Genomic DNA, 24,601 nt, shown 5'->3' with positions numbered 1-24,601 from the left:
TTGTCACTCACCTGCCAAAAGCCCTTCAGTAACTTCTCAGGCCCTTCAGGATTTCCATCTGCCTTTGCAATCTCATCACCTTCTTTTTCATTCTATTGCTCAGATTATTGGAACTGCAGCTGTACTCAACTTCATGTACTGCCTGAAGAGTATCACACTCACTGCTGGTCCACCCGATACCCTTCACTTCTCCTTGCCTTGCAGCTCATTTGCATCCCTGCTCTATCCAGGTCTCCAGCCTAATCCCTACTCTTCCTTCAAGGGTCTCTATAAACTTCAATTCCTGTTGGTTTTCTCTGATCGCCTTAGCTTGATTAGATCCACCTTCCATGTTTCCTGTATGCCCCCCATTATAACATTGATTGTAATGTTTGGTTCAGCTTTTCTAGGTGCAAGTTCTATAAAGTTTTTGTGTAGTCTCTTGTGTAGCCTCATTAAGTAACACAAAGTCTTCCATTTTGTAGAAACACAAAGAATAAATTAAATTTAACAATTATACATGCCTTCGTAGGATATGAATATTCTTTGTACTAGTCAAAAGCAGATACGTATTAGTGCCAAGTTAATCATTTAGTTGAGAGTCCCCATATATGTGAGTTGGCTAGATAAGAAAACCTGGGCTAGCAGTACTGGAGTTAATCATTAATAATAATATTGATTGTGAGTACCTTCTATGTGAAGGCAATTTATATACTTTTTCACTTAACCCATAGCACATCTCACTTTTCAGTAAGGAAAGGAAGAACTTCCTGGCAATCATTAAATTAATTGAGAGCCAGTCTGTGAAACCAGGTCTAATTTCCCCCAGGCACTTCTTCTTTCCTACTTTATACTGCTTGATAAAACATGTTGCCACACAATATTTCTTTCCTGAATTAAGGAAAGGTAGGGGTCATCGAGCACAGTGATCTCCTTTAATTATCTCATAGCAGCTGGGAAAGATTATATGCAAAATATTCATGCAGTCCTGAATTGATTAAAGAGCCACTCACATACCTAAGTGTCTGCTTGTGAAATAATCTGTGACTCCACAGAGAAAGAACAAAGATTAAGTAGTCATGGTGGTTACATGTCCCGTCCTCACTATTCAGAACCAGGGCTGAGCAGAGGTATAGAACTGGAAGGATACACAGAATCACATCTGATAAGAGTAGATTCTATCTCTGAAATGAGCTAAGATCTCTTTACTTTCTTATAGAAGAAAGAGTATAATCAAGAGTTTAGAAAGAATATAACTTGCAGTCTTTTATAGGAATTGTAGCAGATGGTGTTTAATCAGGTAATAGAGGATGAAATTATAAAAGACATTTTTCAGCTGTAATAATAACAAATGCTACTAAATTTTTCTGATTGATTAGTTTGCATACTTATTCAATTTCTATGTACATGTGTTTCAGAAAATAAAATAATGCTACGGTTTGAATGTGTCCCCTAAAGTTTATGTGGTGCAAACTTGATTCCCAATGTAGTGGTATCAGGAGATGGGGCCTAATGGGAGGTGTTTGGATCATGGGAGCACCGCCCTCGTGAATGGATTATGTTATTATTGCAGGAGTGGGTTCCTTATAAGAGGATGAGTTTGCCAGCCTCCCCAACCTCTCTTTGCCCTTCTGCCATGGGACAACATAGTAAAACGGCCCTCACTGGATGCTAGTGCCTTTATCTTGGACTTAGCCTCCAGAACCATGTGTGAACAAATAAATTTTTGTCCTTATAAATTACCCAGTCTGTGATATTCTGTTATAGCAGCACAAAACTGACTAAACATGTAAAATCTAGAGTCTACTAAATAAATGTGCTATCATAGTTTCTTGTAAGGGTTACTTCAATTTTTAATCCAATTTCATTGTAATTCCAATAAAGAAAATAGATGTATACCTTCAGTGGAGTCACATAACAAAGTCTACAGATCCTACACGTTGAAAAATTAGGCTTATTTGAGAAACTTTCCTGGAGTTCTTGAACCATCTGGTGCATTTTCAAGAAACTCAGTGGGCTCTCACTCCGCTCTTTCTCTGCCTATGTACATGAATACAGCCAAAATGACTGACTTGTGAGGCATGCTCAAATTTATGGAACTCCCAGTGTTGCCCCATCTACTAGGAACACCTTTCCTCTTATTCTTTTCCTGCCTATATTGAATCTGTCCTTTATGACAAGCTCAGGTGTCACCTCCTCAAGGAAATATCTTCTGATTCCTAGGTCTCGGTTAGATGCTCATTCAAGATAATGTACATACCTCTCTCATGAATTTATCAAACTATGTAATTGTCTGCTTACCTGTCTGCTGCATACCCAAGCCCCAATTAGACTGTATGATTCCTCATGGCCAGCACCAATAAGCTCCAGCACCAACAGCACTTAGTAGGCATGGAGCTTACTAAATATCTGATCAATGATTAAATGAAATTGATTTGGGTACTTGATTTTTCTTGCTGATAATTTTTCTGGTGGTGTGCATTACAGTTTAGATATTAGAAATGAAATTTTTGGTAATTTCACTAATTCTTTTAAAGCATAATCACTTACAAAACTCCTGACCTGCTACATCTTCAGTGCCAGTAACTTCATTTTTAAATGCTGCTGTACTTGAGTTTTTTAAAGCTGTTACTTTCATATTTTTTATAAAGTTAATAAATGACCACTGGACAAAATTTTGAAATGCGTTTTTTTAGGATAAAAAATAAATGATCTCAAGTCTCTATAAATCATTTATATAAACTATAACTTTTTATCAGTTTTTAGGACTTATGCACCACACACTTATTTAAATTATTAATAATATACCAAATAAGGAAAATTAAAATCTGCTATGACAACATTTTAGGGCAGGTATTTTTCTGTCTTACTAACATTTTTTCATAAATATTTTTCATAATAGAATATTTCATTATGCAGATTGTTATAATTTATGTACACCTCTCATCTCCTTTGTTGGCAATTAAAGTTATTACAAAATTTTCACTATTATAAAATAATTATTCAAAAAATATTTTTGAGTAAAAATTATTTTTTTCATATGATGCACCTCCTTATAATTAATTCCTAAAATTAAGATTACTATATTGAGAAACAATTTTGCCTATTACAAAGCTAATAGCATTTCACCAGTCTTTCCAAAGATTGAAAGAAGGACTGCTATTAATTTGCCCGAAGACATTCTTATTTTCAGGTTCTTCTTTTTTTTTTTTTTTTAGTTCTTAATTTCTTAGTGTATTAGAATATCATATAATCAAAACCCTCAAAGGTTGTCTTGGACAGCAGCCAAACTCAAAAGCATTCAGTGTTGAGTTATATCCTTATTTCACAAAATTGGTGTCTTTCCAACCCAGTTCTGCAGTTTAACATAGAAAACTAAATCACAGGTGTCATTTTCCTTTATTAGCCATCTTAACACATTTGCTGCAATATGTGATTCTAAATCAATGGCTTTAGAAATACACAAACCAAAACTCAGATGAACAATTATAAAATCTCCTCCTTTTAAAAAATGCCATAAGAATAGTACTTTACAAATGATATTCCATGAAACTGAATATTTTCAGAAAAAAAATTGTGAAAGATAAGCAGTTTTTCCTTTTCGATTTAAATGAGATTTCTCAGAGGCTTTGAAACACAGTGTGTGTTGTGAATCTACAAGTGGAAATAGAGTGTGACTCATTGCCAAACTGAATTTGTTTTTTTATGATGCAACATCTCAAAGGACTTGTGTACCGAAGAACAATTCTGCTTTGCAGATTATGTCCTTAAAATAACATTGCCATTGTTTTCATTTTCAGTCCTCTATCGGACCCAACTTCAAAATACAATTTACTGAACACCAGAAAATTACTCGGTGAATTATAGTTACAGGATATGTTCTTTTGTTCCAGTCTTTTTCTTTGTCCTAATTTTCTCAGGTACATTCCTTCACCTGCTTTTTCCTCACTTACCGAATCATGGGAGCTTATAGTGAGACGTGCTGGTACTGCTAGGGAGGAGAGTTATTTACAGAAGAGACACAGAGAAGGCCTAAGAGAGTGACTGTGGGAACCAATTAAGATGAAAGCAAGAGGCAACCTTACCTAGAGAATACCACAGAGCAGAATGCTTAGTTTAATTGCCCACTAACTACTGCTTGTCTGAAAATATCACAAGTAATAACATAAATATAATAACCTGAGGACTATAAATAAAAATTATGAGAACTCAAATTGCCAGAATTTAAGAATGCATACACCCATATATTTAAAAATACAACTGTAATAAAAAGCTGGATTTCTATATAGCTCTTACGTAGTTCCTGAGTTTTCCTCAGATAGCATCACTTTGTGTTCAATTATCCAGTAATAATTCAAAGCCCTCTTTTTTGAAGTACTTTGTTTTGAGTAAAATTTACTAGAAAAAGGCTATCCACATGCCAACAATAGAAGTTGTATAAGAGTCAGTAAAAATAGAAAAAAAAATTCAAGGTCATTTGAAGTATGCTGGTCCAATAACATTTTAATGAAAACGATATTAAATTTTACCCATTCTATAGCTCTAGGGCCACAGAATTCACCTCTGTCAAGAGCCCACATATCTGTTTCTGTTCTGGCAGTGGTGTCACTGGATGACCAGAGGAGTTATCTATCTTTATTTGAGCATCAACTGCTTCAAAAATTAGACCAAAGCTATAGTAGACACTGTACAGCATCATGAACATGTTTAGTCAGAAAATTTTGTGTATGGGCTAAGACAGTAAGAAAGACTGAAAAATGAGAGCACCAAAAATTTCTATCTGAATTATCTTTAAAACACAATGTGGGGTTGCAAGATATAGCAAATAAAAACACAGGATCTCTAGTTTATTTTGTAAATTTCAGATAAGCACTATTTTTTTTTTAGTATAAGTATAATCGATAATATAGTATAGATACTTAAACTAAGAATAATTTTTGTTGTATATCTGAAATTGAAAGTTAACCAGATATCATATTTAATCTTGCAACCTATAGCCATAAAAACATATAACTCGGATGACACACTATAATACCACAGAAAATTACGGACAAAATTAACAACATGTCAGAATGCAGGAAAGACTTATACTAAAATACCCATTGATAAGGATAGTTAAGAAGTGTTCATAGCAACTTGTGCTCAAACTCTTAAAATGGGGATAGTGAATATTGACTGGAATTAGAGAAATCTGAAAACTTCCTTGAGCTTAAAAGTTATAGTTGGTGCAGGCATTACCTCTGACTAGGAAAACCACATTAGCCAAGAATCAGTCCAGCAATAACTTTTCAAGGAATGGGAGCTACTTCGCAGGAGGAAAGAACTCTGCTTCTGCAACAATGTTTTTCCTCAGTCATTACTCTTCCAAAGAGAGATCAGGAAACAGGGAGAGTTAAGGTGTGGCCATGTTCTCTAAAACCAGCAATGTAACAAAAGACAGGGGTACTCCTGTGCCTTGTTGCTTATAGTCAGACAACCATTCCAGGGAATTACACAGCTGAGAGAAGAAAGAGACTTAGAGTTGCTTCCCTCCAAGATGCATCTGTAGGTTGAAGGAGTAGAAGCCTTTGGAGTGTTGCATGCTGGGAAGCATACATTTGCACTTAGAAAGCAGCCAGTAAGCCAGTCTGTCAGAAAAACACTTCTTTTAATACCTACTGTGTACCAGCCTGTGTGAGGCATTAGAATTCATTAAACAAAAGTTATCTCAGTCTCCTCTGTATTGCTTGATCATTCATTCCCTAAACCTCATTTTGAAAAGTGAAGTAGTTATGTTACTTCATTTCTACACAGAATCTAATGCAGTATGGTCAAGGCAGTGATAGAGAGTTGTCCACTGTGTCCACAACCAAAAATATGAACAAATCTTCAAAGCTCTCTTGCACAACCTCCTAGATTTTCTACTTATGAGCCAATAAAAAGAGGCTCTCCTGTCCCCAGGCCTAGACATACAACAAACATTTGACAGATACTACCAATTATTAGACTAAAGTTTTTAAGCATTAGCCTGCCCTTAAGCTTCATAAAACAATAGCTATCATTTATAGAATGCCCACTTTATGTCAGACTATCTGCTATACACATTAAATACATTATAACATTTAATTCTTATGATTTAATCTGAATAATTCCAATTTTATGAGGAGGTTTTCTTTAGAAAAATGAAATAGAAACTGAAACCATCCAAGTTCATGCAACTAATATGTAGCAGGGCCATATCCAAACCCAAGTCTGTCTAATGCCAAGATCTATGCTCATAGCCATCAAGAACAGTACGCTGCCTCTGAAAGTGACATTATGCTAGAACAAAGAAATTATGGAGAAAGTCAAAACTATTCTGAGTCCTGGCTGCATTCCCATGCTAGGTCCATCTCTACAAGTGCAATGGGATAACTTAGAGGGGAATACAAAAGATCTTTGGGATAAGGGTGGGAGTGGATGTGGAATCTGCAGCAAGAGATAAGTGCAAAAGCATCTTAAGGTTTTACAGTAAAGCCCTCCCTTTAAAACTACCTGCTTCAAATTCTCCACAAACATAAATAGATATTGACTCAGCAAAACAATGGCTAAGAGAAGAGACTGAAAAATAAAAAGTATGCTTAGAAAAGATGAGAACTGATCTACATGAGAGAAGAACCGAGCAATCTAATACAGGAATGTACAAACACCAGAAGCATGGCAGCGAATCAAGATATCTGTTGTATGTAATAAAGAACAAATTTCACATTGCAAAAATTATTTAGGAAATAATCTGAAATGTAGGAGACTAAGGAGTGTTTGCAAGAATGCAAAATAAGAAGGAATAACACAAAAATGATGAAAGGTGAGAAATAAAATAGAAAACAGAGAGTTAACCTATAATAATAGGTAGATTTGTTCTTAAATAAGTCTATTTGCACTGTAATGTGTACATGTTTCTTTAAATTTCTTCCTCAGTTCTGCTACTTGTCCATAGCTTAAATGGACTACCTGGGCATAATTAGGTTTTAGATACAATGTTCTTCTTTACTGAATTGGATTGGTATAGTATATTCTAGGTGGCATGGGAAAACTTCACCTTTGGATATTTCTAGTTTATTAAATGAAACAAAGTAACAATAGTGTGATAAACAGGAACACTTTTCTTTTTCCCCCCTGCTCTCCTCCTCTGATTTTCTTCCTGCTGCAGCATCTATTTTTCACCATCTTTTCTTAGGACATCGCATCCTTCAGTGAAGGTCTCCTTTCCATGTAATTAGCAGAACAATCAGTGCTGTCTGTTATTGTTAGTCAGATGTTTCTCTGCATAACGGGGACTTGGCATTTGTTCTTACTGCCAGTGCCAGTAAAAAATTAAAAACACACTAATATGTAAACATTATTTCAACTTAATAGTATAATTTTGTGGAGACTCACAAACATCTGTTAAACCATCAAAGTTCATGTTTTTTACAAACATATTTTCGGTGGGAAGATAACAAATTAAAGTGTCACTGTTGTCCAAGTGATAATTTTCATGATATTTTTTAAAATTTTATTCTAACGAGCTTCTTATAGCAATGATAAAATCACGCACTATACATAGGCTTCGAATTTTCTCACTAAGATTGTGTAATTGAGGACAGAGTAGATAAAAAATGGAAAAAGAGAGGGGGCTTAAAGAAGGGGGAAAACATTGCCATTGTGCAGAATAATCATAGAGGAATACATCTTTGTAGGCAAGGGATAACATGGAATTATTCACATGGTGATGAAAACCTATTGAGAGAAATAAGCTTTAGTGATCTATTGCAGAAAATGGTGACTACAGTAAACAATAAAGCATTGCATATTTCAAAATTGCTAAAAGAGCAGGTTTTAAATACTTTCACCACACACAAAAAAATTATGTGAAGTGATGGATTTGTTAATTAGCCTGATTTAATCATTCACCATTGTAAACATATATCCAAACATCACATTGTACCCCATAAACATATACAATTATTATTTTTAAAATTCTGTTGAAAAAATTACCAGACACTGTTCATAACTCTGTGGAACAACAACAGCAGAAATAACGTAATAGTGTCCCAGTTCACAAGTTTATAACTAGCAAGCACAGAGACCTATATACATATAATAAAATTCTAGTTGAAAATAGTAAACCTCATCTCCTTACCCAAATCTCATTAAAAACTATGAAAAAAAAAAATCACCAGGATGGAAAACAGGGAAGGTTTCTATCATTGAACCAGAAATACAGAGATATAAAGCAAATAGGATTGAACTAATGGAGATGCAGCCTGGAGGTGGGGTAATGTAATTCAATATAGGTGCAGGGGAGAGCAGTTCTTGGGGTTGGTCCTTTCCCTCCCAAGAAATCCAGAGAAATCCATAATTCAGAGGCAACAGGCACTATAGAGGGAACTGGCTGTGGGACAGCTGCATGGGACAACTGCACTTCTTCTAGTAGCTGGCTACAGAATTTGCCATCGGGATACAGCCAGCAAGAACAGCTCTCTAAGGTAGGAAATCAACAGAAGAGAAGACAGTTTTTTATTAGGTATGTTGGCATGATAGAGAAAAGTAGAGCAAACTCTAAGTTACCTTCAGATTTCCTCAATGCGCATGAGGAAAAAGAAAAAGATAAGATAACTGTGTGTTGACTACAATATTCTAAAGTTCTGTCTCCAAACAAAACTTCCTTTCTTAGACCTTCATTGGGCCTTCAGTTTGCCCACCTGCTACTCTCCATCCACTCAGAAGGAAATACTATGTTTCTTCATGATTTTGTCTATCTACCCATAAAATACTATAGTTACCCGCCTCTTTCAGAAGAAAAGATATTTGAAAAGAATCAATAGTATAAAACACAAGAACTATGGTGAACAAACAGAAAATAATTTCCATAGAGGGACTAGAATGAAATAGAATTTTAAAAATTATCTAACTAGTATCTTCAGAAAGACTCACAAAGACATTGTATCCATTAAGTTAAAACATACTGATACAGAAAAGGAGCAATGAGAAAATTAGAAAGATTTCTTAGAAATGTGTTGCCGAAATGGAAAAGTCCGTGTACTGGGTTGGGTAGACTCCCACAAAATTCATATCTACCCCAAACCTCAGAAGATAACCCTATTTGAAAATAGGATCTTTGCAGATATAATTAGTTAAATTAAAATGGAGCCATACTGGATTAGGATAGATCCTAATCCAATGATTATTCTCCGTATATAAAGAGAAAACAGAGAACTACACACAGAGAAGGGCATCACGTGAGGATGGAGACTGGAGTGATGCTCTATAGCCAGGAAACTCCAAGGATTGCTGGCAACTACCAGAAGCTGGCAACAAGCCTTGGAACAGATTCTCCTTCAGAACCTCCAGAGGAAACCAAACCTGCCAATACCTGAATTTCAGACTTCTGGCCTCTGAGAGTCACCCATTTCTGGATATTTATTTGTAGTAATTTTTTAAGTCAGCCCTAGGAAATTAATGCAGTTAATTAAGTGCTACGATGCAGTACCTACAAAGTGTATGGAAAGTTGGAGAAAAAAAACTAATTGCTTTGGAGAGAGTTTAGGAGGTGTCAAATAAGACTTGGTAACTATGCAAGATATTGAAAGATGATAGAGTCAGTCCGTTAAACCAAGGAGGAGAAGTCATTCCAGGCTGTGAGACCAGTGTGTGCAAATGCATGACAATGTAAACACATTTCTTATATTTAGAAATGGCAAAAAAAATGTGATTTGAATATAATCATATTTTTGGTGGTGGAATGGAAAGAAAAATGACTAGGAGATTCTGAAGAACCATGCTACAGAATGTGAATCCCAGCATGTAGTCAAAGAAAAGGGATAAATCTTTTTAAACAAGAAAACAGAGATATTTGTGCTTTAGAAGGAATTACTCTGCCTTCTGTCTGAAATCACCATCGTCTTCCCAGTTTAACTCTTTATTACCTATTTTCATTTTTGTTTTTCTTCTTCACTACCTTTGTTCTTTCCTGGACTTTTCTAAAGAAATTTTTATATAAGGCAATTTTCCAAGGAGTATTTTGAATTACAGAATCATATTACCATTTTCTTTTAATCCCTAGTTCAATTAAAGTTTCTAGCTTTGAAATTTACATGGACCATTACCTTTAACAGTCAATTCTATTTCACAGATGTTATGCAAAAATTAATACTATTTTCTTGGGCTTTACACCAAAGTAGTAGCAATGCAAAGCCTATATTTCTTGTAGAGAGGACTGCTGACCCCTCACTGACTTGTTATGGTTGTGAATTACAGTAACCACAGATTTTAAGGGGCATACTTAGCATCTAATTTCACAACCATAAAACCTATGAAATAGCCTTCTATAACTGGATAATTGATACAAAAAAAATAAAAGGAAAAAAACCACAAAATATGATATCAAATTTTAAAGTGTTAAATTTAATGAAAGAATAACTACTCATAAACCAGACTCTCAAACTGTAACCAATGAAACTTAAATTAGAAAGAAGTCATAACTCATCCTATTATGCAAACAGAAACTAAGAGGACATTCTTGGCTTTTCCCTCTGCCTCGTTCACCACACCTAATCAATCAAAACTCTTCAGCTATGTCCATTTTACCTCATCCTTCCTGCCACTGTCTTATTTCAATCTCATGCCTGTATTACTTCAATAACATGCTAAACTGTAGCCCCCAGAAAAACTTAACGTTCATCTTCTACAGCCCAATCCTCTCTTCAACTACAGAGGTTTCAGAATGATATTTCCAATTACAAATCTGCATGACACTGTTCTGCTTAAACTCTTTTACAGTCTCCCCATCACCAAGAGAAGACGACCAGACCTCAACAGAACTTACCAAGCAGTTCCAGCCAACCTGGGCTTCTGCCTCCTGCCACGCCATTTACTCAGTGCTCCAGCTGTATTCAATTACTCACAGCACCTTGAATGGGCTGTGCCTTCCTGCCCTTTGGAAGCTTTGTTTAGATTCTTCCCACTGTCTGAAAAATCTGTCTATCTCCTCTTCATCTTCTGTTACCAACAGAGATACATTTTCCTCCAGGAAGATGTTTCCAACCTTAGCAACACTATGTTAGTCTCCAAAGCCTAATATAAAGTAAACCCTGTGCTTACTTCTGCTGTAGATATTCACAACACTGCACTATCATCCTACCTTTATTCTCTTCCAGTAGACTATAAGCATATTAAGGGCAGGGGATATATCTTCACTTTGCCACTTGCACAATGTCTGGTATATAATAGACACATATTAGATATTTTTCTAATTAATCACTATTTAATCATGAATGAAAGAATGACTTCTACAATTTCTTCGTAAACATTCTAAATGACAGGAAGCCTTTTCAAGGTGAGCAGTTATAACCACACCAGCTCCAAAAATGACTAATGTTTGCCTCAAGGAATAATAATAATGATAGTGATCATAATAATACAAATGATATTTTTAGAACCAGGCCTGGATTCTGAACATGAATATGCTCAGTCCATCCTTGTAGCAATCCACCAATTGGATAACATTATTTTCTCCCTGGTGCAAATGAGGAAAAGGAGGTTTAGAGAAGTAACCTTTCTGGAGATAACACAGCAAGCAAGTGGTAAAGTCAGAATGCAAATTCACCAGATTGAGTCCAGCCCGTTTGGGGGGAAGGGAGGAGGATTTACAGAAATTTATTACAATTGAACAATGCTCAATCTTCTGTCCTGTCAGTATCCATCCAGCTGTTTTTCAATGTGTATGCTGCATGCTTGCTACAGTCATGAAAGCCATAAAAACCCTTGAAGTTTTCAGGATAACAGAAAATCTACCTGCACATCTCTAGACATGAATTCTCGTTCATTTTGCTTAAAACTTCTTGCTCCATGTTCACTTCCACCTCAAAACTGACTGTCAGGCAGTCATCCAGTCTTTCAATTCTTTGACCCTAATAAGATATGCAATTAAAAAACAACTATATACTTTTATTTGAAACTCATTTCCAAATTCATCTATCCATGGAATCTTTTTGAGGGACAATACCTGTTAACATCCTACAAAACCACAGGCCAATAAAACACACTTTAGGAAATACCCGTCTAAGTAAAATTGTTCTCTTAATTTGTCATTAAATTGTATTTGCTTCTGCAGCAGTAGCATCACAGTACTGGCACATGTTGGGCAAGTAGCCACTTACAACCCAAAACACATTCACCTGATCTGAATTCTACCCACATCCTACTGAATTAGGATTTCTGGAATGAGACCTGATAAGTACAATTTTAGTCATCATATTCAGTGATTCCTAGGCACGTCCAAGTTTGAGAACTGCTAATTTTGAATAAACTGAAAAAATAATGTCCAGTCCTGTACTGTACTGAGAGGCTTTCATATCAGCAGGAATCTTATTTATAAGCCCAGCACTCCCTTCCTTCCCAATTGACACTCTTCTTACCTCTCAGGCCTGTTCTCCTGCTTTTGCCACATACCCCTCCTTCTGTTCTTTCTATTGCCCAGTGTCACATAACATAATATTCTCTGTTAAGCTTCCATGTTTGCTCAGTACTCTGTTGACCTTGTCCTTAATTGCTGGAAAATGCCTACTTATCTTCAGGGAGTTAACTAAACTGTCATCTGCTCTGTATAGGAAAGTTGGTCCCTTCCTAGTCTGTGTGTCCACATTATACCGATATCTCTACTACAGCATTTAAGGCATTATATTGTAACTATAGATTTACAGTTCTTTTTTTACAGAATACAAGTGTCTTAAAGGAAAATGCCAAAGTTTAGCTCGTTTTAACTTCTTAGTACATAACCCAATCCTGGCCAATATTTGAAGCTCAATTGTCAGTTGAGAGACTCAAAAGCATTAGAATATTTTATGCTTGCTTTTCTACCAGCTTGTTTAGTTAAGGGAGAAATGTACAAATGTCTGACAACAACAAGCTATTTCATCAGCCAGTCAATGCAAGCCAAGGTAGAAGAAACACAAAAGGCTATTGACAAAGAAGCACAGTACTGAAGTACAATGTCACGTACTTTGACAACTGCACTTACTTCTAGAAAACAAATGTTATCATGAAACCACCTAAGACAGATAAATCACAGATGAATTAAATCGATGACATATAAATTGACAGAGAAACAGATTTTGAAAACAATTGAAAAAAATTGAAAAAAACCTAGAGAATTGATAGTACATACATATTACAACTAAAAATTGAACAGCAGACTCACAGAAAAAAATGAGGCAATTAATTAAAGACAACTCTGCTTTTGCATCAAGACTAATTATTTTTGAATGTCGTTAAAGCCTAACAGTAAATTAAAATAGGTTTAATTTCATTAGTTAAAATTAGTTTAATTTCATTGAATTCTATATCTCTAGCATTGCACTCTAAGTATCAAAGCACAGTCAACACCATTAAAAGCCTGGCAATTAAGCATAAGGTCACAAATGGTTATCCATCATGATAAAAATATGATAGGTCAACTTTGATGTAGCTGCTAATCATTTACATGACTGTGATAGGTTCACTTATTCCTGATAATAAAGTTCTAATAGCTTTAAAAAAAATCAAAGGTTACTGCTATTTTGTATTCTATTTGTATAGACAAGGGCCAGTTAAGGTTGTATTCTGTTTAATTCCTACTCAGTCTATTTATTTATTTATTTATTTTTCTTTATTTTTTGGCAGCTGGCTGGTACAAGGATCCAAACCCTTGACCTTGGTGTTGTCAGCACCACACTCTCCCAAGTGAGCTAACCGGTCAGCCCTGTACTCAATCTATTTAAAAGACAGGTTGCATTAGGGATAGTCTAATAACTTTCATACTTGCCCTCCCATTGTTCACCACAAAAGCCTAAAAGATAAAAAAGCAGCACAACCTAAATGATAAGTTAAACTGTAATAATTGTATTATTATTATTTCCTAAACACAAATTTTACTAATTTTATCCAAAATTAGTGTGTCAACATTAGTAAGGAAGCTTATTCCTGATATATCTTCTATGCCATCATTTTCAGAATATTCACCTTCAGCAAATAGCATTTTATCCTAAATTAATTAACTTAAAAGTACCAAAATAAGTAACCCAATATATGAATTTCTGTGATACAGTTTGCAAACACAGACATAAATTTTAATAAGCTTTGAATAATGACTGACCCTTTCATTGAACCCAATCTGACATAATTACTTAAACATAATTCATAAACATGTAATGTTAAGTTGAGTCAACTAATATTATTTAAATATATTGACAATATGATTTAAAATCACTGTTATTTTATAAAAGATGTTCTTCCTTTATATTATTTACTGAACAACTTAAAAATTCTGGACAAAATACTGGTGGAAAATAAGAGAATGACTGTAACCAAAAGTTTGCAGTTATTCATCTCCAGGTCTCTCTTCAGAGAGACAACTCAAAGGAAAATGCCTTTCATTGCTGAGACTATATCACAAAAACCTGTCAAGAGAGGCTATCTTGGTCTTTGCTCAAATTTTTAAAGATGCTAATACAGTCAGACAGATGAAGAATGGTAAAACTCTAAGATCAGTAGCACACCAACTAAGGTCTTCAAAAAAGAGTGAAGATGACAGAACTGAAGTGTCTGCATAGGATTTTCTAGGCAAATGGAGCACAGAAGAAATGCCAGATTACAAAGACATCCTTATCATTATCACCTTTCAGGAGAGAAGACCAGTCGAGTGATTGTAGCAGTTATGGAGTATTCTTTTCCAGATATTACCTATACCATTTTGCCCCAGGTTCTTCTGTTTTGATTCCTATAAAATGCATTCTCTCAGACACTTTCAAAATTATAACTTTGCTTTCCATTCCCATCATACCGCCTTCAGCTAACTGTCCATTAAAGAAAGGTTCAGAAAAAAGTTCTTCTGAATTGTATTTACTGACCTCACAACATCCAACCTCATTTGCAGATCTCCAACAGCACCAAACACATTTCACTTCTCCAATTCACTAGTTATCTCTTGTCAACCCACCGTGACCTGGTTAATTACAGCTGAGAAGACAATGCTCTATAAAACATTACGCATCACCAAAAAGGCATTTAAAAATCAATCAATCAATCAATCAAACAAGAGTAGAAAAATATATTACAAAACACACACACACACACACACATAAAGGTCAAGGGGAAGATAAATATTATTTCTTAATTATTTAAATATTTCCTGAAGCTTATTGTATATGGCTCAGCTTGGGAGTTAAGGCCTCTGTAGATCCTCTCACAGAGATTATGAGTTGACAGAAAAGAAAGCGAGTAAGTGCACAGGTAGGTTACTTTTGAGCCTTTAGAGGTAATGGAACAGTAAGAACTGGTGGAGAAGGCAGCAATGGAAGACTGCATCTGGAGGGAGAACAGGAAATAAAGGGAATATCTAAAAAAGTGACAGTTTTCTAATAATATTGAACAATAGCACATGGAAGAGGGCAGAGCCTATCCTAACTATTCCTAACATGTTTGCTGCTTCCCAACAGCTAAAATTTGTACATTTAATGTTAAACACAGTCTAGACTGAGCAATCAAGGTGGAATGGGAAGAACAATGAAGGAGAAATCAGAAGATCTAAATTCTAGCCCTGCCATTGTCACTATCTAGTCCTGGCTGGAACATGTCAATTGTCTTTTTTGTGAATTGAGGCAATTGCACCATATGATTACCAATTTCCTTCCAATTCTAATCTTCATAAACACTAGAAGTCTGTCATATGTTCCTGTCATCGATCATATTAAAATTGTATATATTTTGGATACACTTGCGCACACACACACAGACTAATATTCTCCATCAAAACTTTAAGCCATATTCTTACAATTTGCTTTCATCTTTTAGCCTTCTGCAAATTTTATGAACATATTCCTTGAGAATGTATCTATGTTATGACAGTAAATAAACATATATATTCTTTTTATGTAGATACATATACCCTGAAATAGAAAAACAATTTTCTCAAAAGAGAAATATCGAGCACTATACAGTACAGATAAACATTCATTTTGAAATAGTCTTCATTAATGAGCACATTAAAATATAAACTTATGAAGTGTGCTACATGGCATGCTATTCTCTCTGCTTATTCTGATATACTGGGCTATGAAAGAGATTGGAACTGAATAATTTGACACTATTTTGTAAACACTTAAATGTGTTATACTCAAGTAAATACGACTTTTCCTCCTGCATGAAATATGGGAAGGAGAGAAGGATGGTGTCTTTGACAAGACACTTTTCAAACAGAGATAAGACTGAGATTATCTAACCAGTTACCCTTGTGGGTGGATGGATATACACCTGCACTGAATCTTAGACCTAGGAAATGACAGAGCCAACCAACTTTATGGGTTTCATAACAGAGCCACAACAAAATGATTTCCTGAGATCAATATGTGGTTGAGAGAAAGCTGTTTTCAATGGAAACAGGAAGCTAGGAGCTAACTAGTTTCTATGGCAACCAGAGCAGCAGCTACCTAACAGCTGTAGGGAGAAAAAAAGGGCAGAAAGTTACAAATGCAAAAAAAAAAAAAAAATTGATTCTCATTTACCTTATTAGTGTGATGGTCCTCAGAGTGCAATCAAAATGGGTACAGACATGTTATCCCTCCTTCACTTCCCAGGGTCTTCAGCAATAATTATCCTACAAACTTCAAAATCATAGAGCTGGAAAGAAGTTTGGATGCTATCTAGTCCAATGAGTCATCCACATTTATTTTTTTTTTTCCAGATTGAGGCAAAGGAAATCAAGACTCAGGAAGATAAAGTAAATTCTCCAAGGTTATGCACCTGGTGTTGAAATCACAGTTAGTGCATAGGTCTCATAGGTCCTAATCCAGGCATTTTTCCAGTTCTGTTTCCATATATTCTCTATTTCTACTCTCTTCTCCTCCCACACATATTCTATTCACTTTCTGTGAAAGTATGGACTACATACACAGTGTTAAAATTAATTAACATCCTTCAACAAAAAAGCAATGTTATTTTGTCATAGAAGAATATGTTGATGAAAAGCCATTCGTCCATCAAACAGAATTGAATTAAAGTCATGTAATATATTGATGGTTATTGTTAGACTATTTTGCCTCTATATATTTCCTTTTGGAGATCTATGTTTATGTTTAACGCCCTTTACTATTTCATTTAGATATATTTCTAAAAGTTGCCATAATAACAAGGATATGTGACTCAGAAGTTCAAAAAATAATACTTGAAAATCACATTTACTTTATTTTTAGTAGTAAAAATAAATTGTAATGGTATACATTTTCAAATGGGAAAGGTTGGTCTGCATCTTCATACAAACTTACACACTTCCTTGCATTCAGTTGCTTTGAAAACAAGCTTATTGACGGGAAAGAAAAATTTTTTCTTGTCTTTCATTTAATTTTGTCAACTCAAGTCTACAAATAAGTTCTTAGCAAGATATTACAGAAAAAGTCATAGCTAATCTGTCCAGTTACATTCTTCTTTGGCATACCTAATGCCCAGCAATAGATCAGATCACCTAGTATGCAATGAAACATACCTCTAAAACTACAATTGACAATTGAAGTTATTTGGTTCTTTTAGGGATGTATTGAATCAGGTACTCTCTGACCCTATCCAATGCTCAGAATATAAGCATAAAATTAACTGTATTTGTGAACTGTACAATTAGTAGCCTGGAAAAGGTCAAACAATACTTAGATGCTTATTTGGCAAATGCAAACACACCAAACTATTATGACACACTTTTTTCAGGGATTTGAAGCTTGGATTTGCATTACCATATATGGAAAGAATAAGGAAACTTGGCCACACCCCCAAATAGTTCAATTGTTTGCTATAAGTACAGCCTTCATTATATTGTAAGAAGAGCCTAAGAATCATTTTGAAAACAGAAAAATCAAAATTAAAAAAGCCTAATACTTTAGTAATAAAATAAAGAAAAATAATACCTTAACACCATCATTTCTAAAAGGAATATTCTACTGCATGTGTCATGCGATATTCCTTTATGAGGTCTTTTGAGGAAAACTTATCTTTAATATTTCTATAATTTTGTTTGCTATTCTTTTGTTGAAGTTTTTTAATTTAATAATAATTATTTTAGAAAATGTTTTATTATAATTAGAGTAGTCAGCTTATTAAGGGCAAAGGACTAATCTTTTTAATGCATCCAGTACCTTGAATATTTTCTGATCTAAAGTGACTGCATAATCAATATCCATTGAATAATCTTTCTAAAAATTTTAATAATTGCAAACATTATTTTATGAACAAGCTATATTTTCCCATTAATTATTTTCATTGGAGAAATACTTACAAAATAAGAATCAATACATTTTCTTCCTTTAATCTTAATGTAAAATATGACTCAAATTGTCCCCACCTTAATAATTTTTTAAATTAAATGTTACATTCAATACTACCAAATAGGCATTTAGATCATTGCTTTCCTGATTTGTTTTGTGGTTCAGGAAGGAGAAAAAAGTGGCTCATAAAAAGTAGGTGAAATACAGTATTTGCAAATTTGAATTCAATTCTAGAAATTCAAATTTTAATAGCTTTTCATAAGTATATTTTAGTAATGTTGTAAAAATAAAACAATCTAAAATGTTAACAATGTGCATATTTCAAGATTTAAAAAATGATAGATCTGTTACCACAACTCATGTATGATTCAGGATAATTGTACAGTACACAATAATGGTATACTAGTTAAAGGTCAGTAGAACATATGTGAAATGATCTGGACCCACACCAAAAAGTCAACATCTTAACTATGTTACTCTGGCAGTCTTTTTTTTTTTTTTTTTTTTTTCTTTTCTAAAATGCTTTTTGAAAGGAAAAAACAAAAGGTCTATCAGTAATCAATGATATGAATAAATTACCAAGGAAGAGTCACACTTTGAAACAGACCTGAATTCAGTCACTTCCCCACCCCCATAAAAATATAAGTGCAAAGAGACAGAGAACTTATAACTGGTCTCAGCTCTTTCACATTGGAAACAAATTACTTAAAATACTTTAATATTTTGTTCTTATACTGTTATTTTTAAACTTCTGAACAATCTAGAAGTTCTATCAAGGAATTTCTGCCTGGTGTCTATCCACTTACTTATGGTATAAAGACTTCAGAAAAAACATGCAAGCTTCATTTTCTTCTAAAACTTAGACATTAAATTGGAAATATACAATGCATAACATTTTCAGAAATACATCTATGCATCCCTGCTTTTTACTGTTTGTAAATATCACTCACTGGCATCAAAAGAATAATCTCCCCTTTCTTTCCTGATCTAATTTTCTTCACAACAGGTTTCCATGATGACTTATATTTAAATTTTTATAAATTTCCATTTTTGAATACTATTTTTAAGGATAAAAATTCTTAGTACAACATATAAACTTATTTACCAAATTAACTAGAACAATTTGTAGTTCTCAACTATGTATTTACATTGTAAATTAAAAGCCATGGAGGAAGGAGATATGCCAACCAAAACAAAAGACAAAAATTTAGTGCTGCAAAAGTCAGTTAATTATCCAGTTCCCATCACTGTTGTTTTAGTCTGCCAGTTTAGATGATAAAAGTTAGAAATACAACACATCTATTATATAATTGAGCCAATCTTTTCAATATCAGGAAAGACTAAAGAAAATGATGAAACATGTATAACAAATCCAAAAAGAAATTGAGTTAAAATTGTTCATCTCAAGTATTTCAATAAAAAATTAACTTATGTAAAAAAGAAAGTAGGTGTATTTATAAAAATATCAATACTTTATTTTTATTAAAAATGAGCCTTGTAGCAGTAAGATCACAGCTAAAGTAAACCACTTGATAATTTGTTTCCTAGAATCATGTCCATGTAAAATATAATTTTATCCTGTGGCCTCCCAATGTAACTTTGCTTGTCAAAGTAGTAAGCTAACATTGTTAGGCCATCATCTGAACTAAAAGTGTTCATATAAAAATATTAAATCACTTTTAAATAAATTAATGACTTCTGAATACTCTTTTTTAGGCAACGCTAATACTCTGAAAAGGGATTTCTCTGACAACAAGGCCCCCAAAAGAAAAGCAAAATATTAAACACTGGTCAATAAAAATGGGAAGTTTAAACAGGGTTTATTTTAAGAAGTTAATACAAATCTCATATTTGTATTCTATTGTTGGTGGTACAAGGGAAAAAAAAAAAAAGTTCTAGCAGCCATAGTCCTGGAATACATATATTAAAAAGAGTCATAGAGGATCTTCCAAAGTTCGAATTCTAGTGAATGTCTCATGATGCATTAAATCTCAGAAGCAACACAATCTGCAGAGATTTCCCAGTCCAGACAGTCAGTTATAATCAGTGGTTTTGGTAGAAAGATCCTGAAGAGAGTGTCATGAGACCTCTAGAATAATTTTGACTCTGATATTAACTCAATGTATGACCTTGGCCATCACTTAGCATCGCAGTCTTCATTTTCCTCATCTACAAAGAAAAGGGTTTTGGCTAGGTGACCTGCAAGAAATTTCTCAGATGTATGATTCTTAGGTGATTCTCTTTCTACTTACTCTTTGACCTTGTATTAATCTTTAATCTATCCGTATTCTTTCTTTACCTAAAATGGACACAGGTCAAATCCTCAATATTATTACAATGAAATCTTAGTAAGATTTCTTTTTAAAAAAGAACAATTTTGAAGTCAATTATCTACCCTTTTGACCAATAATCAATAGAGTTGATTTTCATAGCAATGATAAAAATTGAACACCTTCTTGAAGATTTTGCTTTGTAATCTGGCTTACATTAAAATGTATTATGTTATCATGGGGAAAGATAACTAAACATTATGAACTTTTTTATAAAAGTACACAATCTAGAGGGAAAAATATCACAGGTTGAGCCTGAAAACAAGTTCAGATTATCTTTTTAGCCACCAAGTGGAAAGAGCACCATGGCACTCAGCTGGAAACCAAAAATCACAGATGTAATGGTCATGAGCCTGTAATTGAATTTAAATAAACATGCACTTATTTCTTTCTGAATGCCAACTCTTGCTGTTGAGTTTTAGAATGGTCTTAAGAGAAAGATTTCAGAGCTGAAATTGTTAATTCTATGTTCAAGTATGTAAATGTGGACATGCTGGAATTTATGTATCCATTTAAATACCAGACCCTAGAGAGTAGCAATGACTTAAGTTGTCTCTTTCATATTCTATTTGACACTGAAAACAAAACACATCTGCAGACTTCCATGGTGGTATCATATGAACATCTTATGAAAAGTGAGTACGTAGACAGCTGCATAATATCTCAGATGCAGAGACTTCTGACATGCAGAGGAAGACAATAATGAGGATAGTGCCAAAGTAAAGCTGGGAGAATTCCCATTCTACTCAGGGGGTGTCTTTTCTGGGTGTCAGAAGCAAACCAGATACACACAGTTGCAAAGATTTAACTAAATACAGTACTCTGTTGTCACATATAATTAAAAACCATTCACATAGTATGTAATTTTTAGTTATTTATGTTTCTTTTGTTTCCTCTAAACTGGAGACACCGTTATTGATTACTTTTATAGTCGCTTCATGGGATTTCAAAGAATTAATTGGGAGTAACAAGGACAAAATTTAAGCTATCACAAGCTAGAAATCAAAAACAAAAATTCAGGATGGGATCACAATATAAAAAGTAAAATAGAGTTTGCTATAATCTAAATTACTCAGAATTAGAGAAGTGGGATCACCAAAACTATGATCACTGAAGTGATCAATTCACGTTTATTTAGTCTATAAGGAACATAGATACAGCCCAAGAGTAAATGTACCAGGCTCAAAGATTCAGTGTGCAACTCATTGGAATAAGCAATTCCTAATATTTTTCTCCCTTAGAAAGAGATTGGCCCAAACAGCATTCCCTAGATTCTCATCACAAAATGAACCTCCTGGCACACCTTCCCTCTGTCCCAGCCACATGCAAATATTCCATTTCCTCTTCCTCTATCCTCAGCTTAGATCCCTAATTGGAGCCTCTGCTCTGGGTGAGTAAGATGTAAAGGAGGGTCAGACGTTATGGAAAATGTCAAATCGGTATGACCAGGAAACCTGAAATCTGAGCTAAAGTAAAAGTTGGAATAAAAGAGTAAAGGAAAAAAATTCAAGCTGAAGCGTGATACCGGTTTCAGGACAGGTCCCAGACAGACTTTCACAGAGAAGTCGACATTTGGCCTTTAGGTCCCATCTGCTAAAGCAAATCTCAGTTTGAGTTGAGATGAGAGGAAGGGATGATGGGGTGGGTGGGAGAGTGGGGGCCAAGGTCCCTGGGTTTACCCTGCACCAGATAAGCCCCAAACCGCAGCGCTAGGAAGCCCCTGCTCTCTTTCCCCCCTGCCCCCAATCCCAGAACCCCTTGGTGGAAAAGAACAGAAAGTTAGGGAGGAAGTTTGGAGAAGTTGGAGCAGCAGGGAAGGGTCGATGCTGGCCTTACCCTGGCGGCTCTGGAGGAGTAGGGGTCTTCGAAGAGGGCCCACATGCGGGGCTGCAGCCTCCTCCAGCGGCCAGACTTGCCGTCGGACCCCGCTAGCCCCGCCGTGTCCTCGATGCCCAGCCTCTTGGCCGCCAGGTCCTCGTCGTCGCCAGGGTCGCCGCCGATGAGGTCGGGGGTCTCGAAGATGTCAAGCGCCTCTTCGGCGTCGCGGTGCTGCCGGTAGGTCATCCAGCAGCACGGCTCCACGTCGGTCTCGTCGATGCCCCAGAAGGCCAGCTCCTCCTCGAAGAGCGGCCCGCACACGTCGGCGGGGCAGTGCAGCTTGCCGGTGCGGTAGTAGTTGAGCACGTAGGCGAAGACGCCCGGGTGCCGGTCGAAGAAGAACTCGCTGCCGCCGCCGCCGCCGCGGGAACTGCAGTTGCCCGCGCCGCCTTCGAAGCAACCTCCCGGGCCGGGGGACAAAGGGGGCGGTCGCGGCGGCGGCGACAGTGGAGGGGGCGACGGCTGCAGCTTGTCGCCCGCCGATGTCAAGCAGTCGCCCTGGGGCTCCGAGGCGGCGAGAAGGGCCAGGCGCGTTCCAGGCAGAGTCTTGAGGGTGCTGCGGTAGGTTTCGTGCCTGGTGCCCCCAACATTGAGGATCACCCTCTCGTTGTTCTCGATCTTGCCCATCTCTGTGGCTCAGACATGACTGGGAGGGGGAGGCGAGCACAGCACCAAGTTAAAGAGCTCAGCTGTCAGGGACACACCGTGACCCCCACCCCCACTCCAGCCCCAAAGTCCCAAGATTCAGGGTTGGCAGATAGGCGAGAGCAGAGGAGCCTCCCAGAAGGAGATTGGCGTGCAGCCCTGTCCCCGTCTCTTGCATCACACCTGTCTTAGGTTTCCAAAGAACTAAGGAGAGACGGCGCAAGTCTTTGACCTTACAAGACACCTTTTCCCAGCCTCACACCCTCCTGCCTTGGCTCTGACCTCTCCTCCTTCATCCTTTCTCTCTCAACCGTCCCTCCCCCTGTCCCCTCTCAAGTCTAAACTGTTCCCAGCCCCTAACCCCCCTCCCTCCCCAACCCCAATCTCTTCCTCCTAAGCCCTCTTTTCCCTCTCCCTTACTCTCCTCCCCCGCTGTTTGGTTCCTCTCTGCTACTCTCCTAGACCCCCTCTCTTCCCCTCCCACAGCCTGGACGCAATTCCCTTAGGCAGGGAGTTCTCTTTGCTAAGGCAACTTGGCAGTGTTGGGTGAGAGCCCCCAGGACCCAGCGGAGAGCCCCGATTGCACGCGCACCCTCGGTTCACCCTGAACTGCTCTCGCTGCTCCTTTGCACTCAGGGAGCGCCCTTTGCACGACCTATTCTGGGTTCACCTCGACTCTCCCTCAGGAACCAAGCAGCACGACTGAACGCAGAAGTCACAGCAAAATATTTCCCTGCTGTTGCCTTTCACCAAGGAGACCTCCGACTAATTTCTTTATCCAATTTCCTTTCAGGGTATTATTATTATTGTTGTTAATATTATTCTTACTTGGGAGAGGAAACGATTAACTAGGATTCATTTTTGAGAACAGAAGGGATCAATGCCTCCCACCCATCCCCCTTCCCAAGAAAAACAAATGCTTTGGGGGTGGAGGATGGGGGGGTTGCTTTCTAGGAGGAGCGAGGCCCAGAGAAAAGCTGCTGGAGGCACACCCCTTGGGTCCCTGAGCTGGAAGTCTAGATGACAGTGTCCCCATTTCCAGCCTCCCAGCTACCTCTTTTCGGGGCTTCATCTCCTATTCCGGGAAGGCGCGGGGGGTGGGAGGGATGTCTGCCCGCAGGGTCAGCATGCCCTTCTCAGAAAATCACCCCTTTACACCCCCACTCCCCCCGCCCCCACTCCAGATACCTTAAGGAGACAGAGAGAAAAGTGTTTCTGCTTCTCTTTCCGAGTGAACGAGGTTCTCCAGGCAGCCGGACTGGGTCTTGGCGCCCCGCTGAGCCGCCCTCCTCCGATGAGAAACTACTTGTTGGCGTTTTCCGGGTTCAGGTGGCTGGGCCGCCTCTTGGAGCTGGGGTCTCAGAGACAGCCCCTGCCGGCCGCTGGCCGCGCTCCCTACCTTCATTCTGAGATACGTGGGGTCGCCGGGCGCCAACCTCCTCGCCCAGAGTCACCATCGCGCAGGGCTGGGCAAACCATGGAGCT

The 24,601-nt window shown here is 36.8% G+C and overlaps 1 protein-coding gene across 8 annotated transcripts in view; it reads right to left on the bottom strand.

Annotated features, from left to right (window-relative positions):
* KCNC2 (potassium voltage-gated channel subfamily C member 2) overlaps positions 1 to 23,098 on the bottom strand; it is a 171,932-nt gene extending 148,834 nt beyond the window's left edge. For all 8 annotated transcript variants that reach the window (XM_063075443.1, XM_063075441.1, XM_063075445.1 and 5 more), the window contains exon 1: positions 22,430 to 23,098. In XM_063075443.1, coding sequence (XP_062931513.1) covers positions 22,430 to 23,098 — 669 coding nt within the window. The remainder of the gene's footprint in view (positions 1 to 22,429) is intronic.
* Between the last annotated feature and the right edge of the window lie 1,503 nt (positions 23,099 to 24,601).

Source organism: Cynocephalus volans, chromosome 12, assembly GCF_027409185.1.
Source record: "Cynocephalus volans isolate mCynVol1 chromosome 12, mCynVol1.pri, whole genome shotgun sequence".
NCBI lineage: Eukaryota > Metazoa > Chordata > Mammalia > Dermoptera > Cynocephalidae > Cynocephalus > Cynocephalus volans.
Note: the sequence above shows the minus strand (reverse complement) of the source record. Positions and strands in the feature narration are given on the sequence as shown.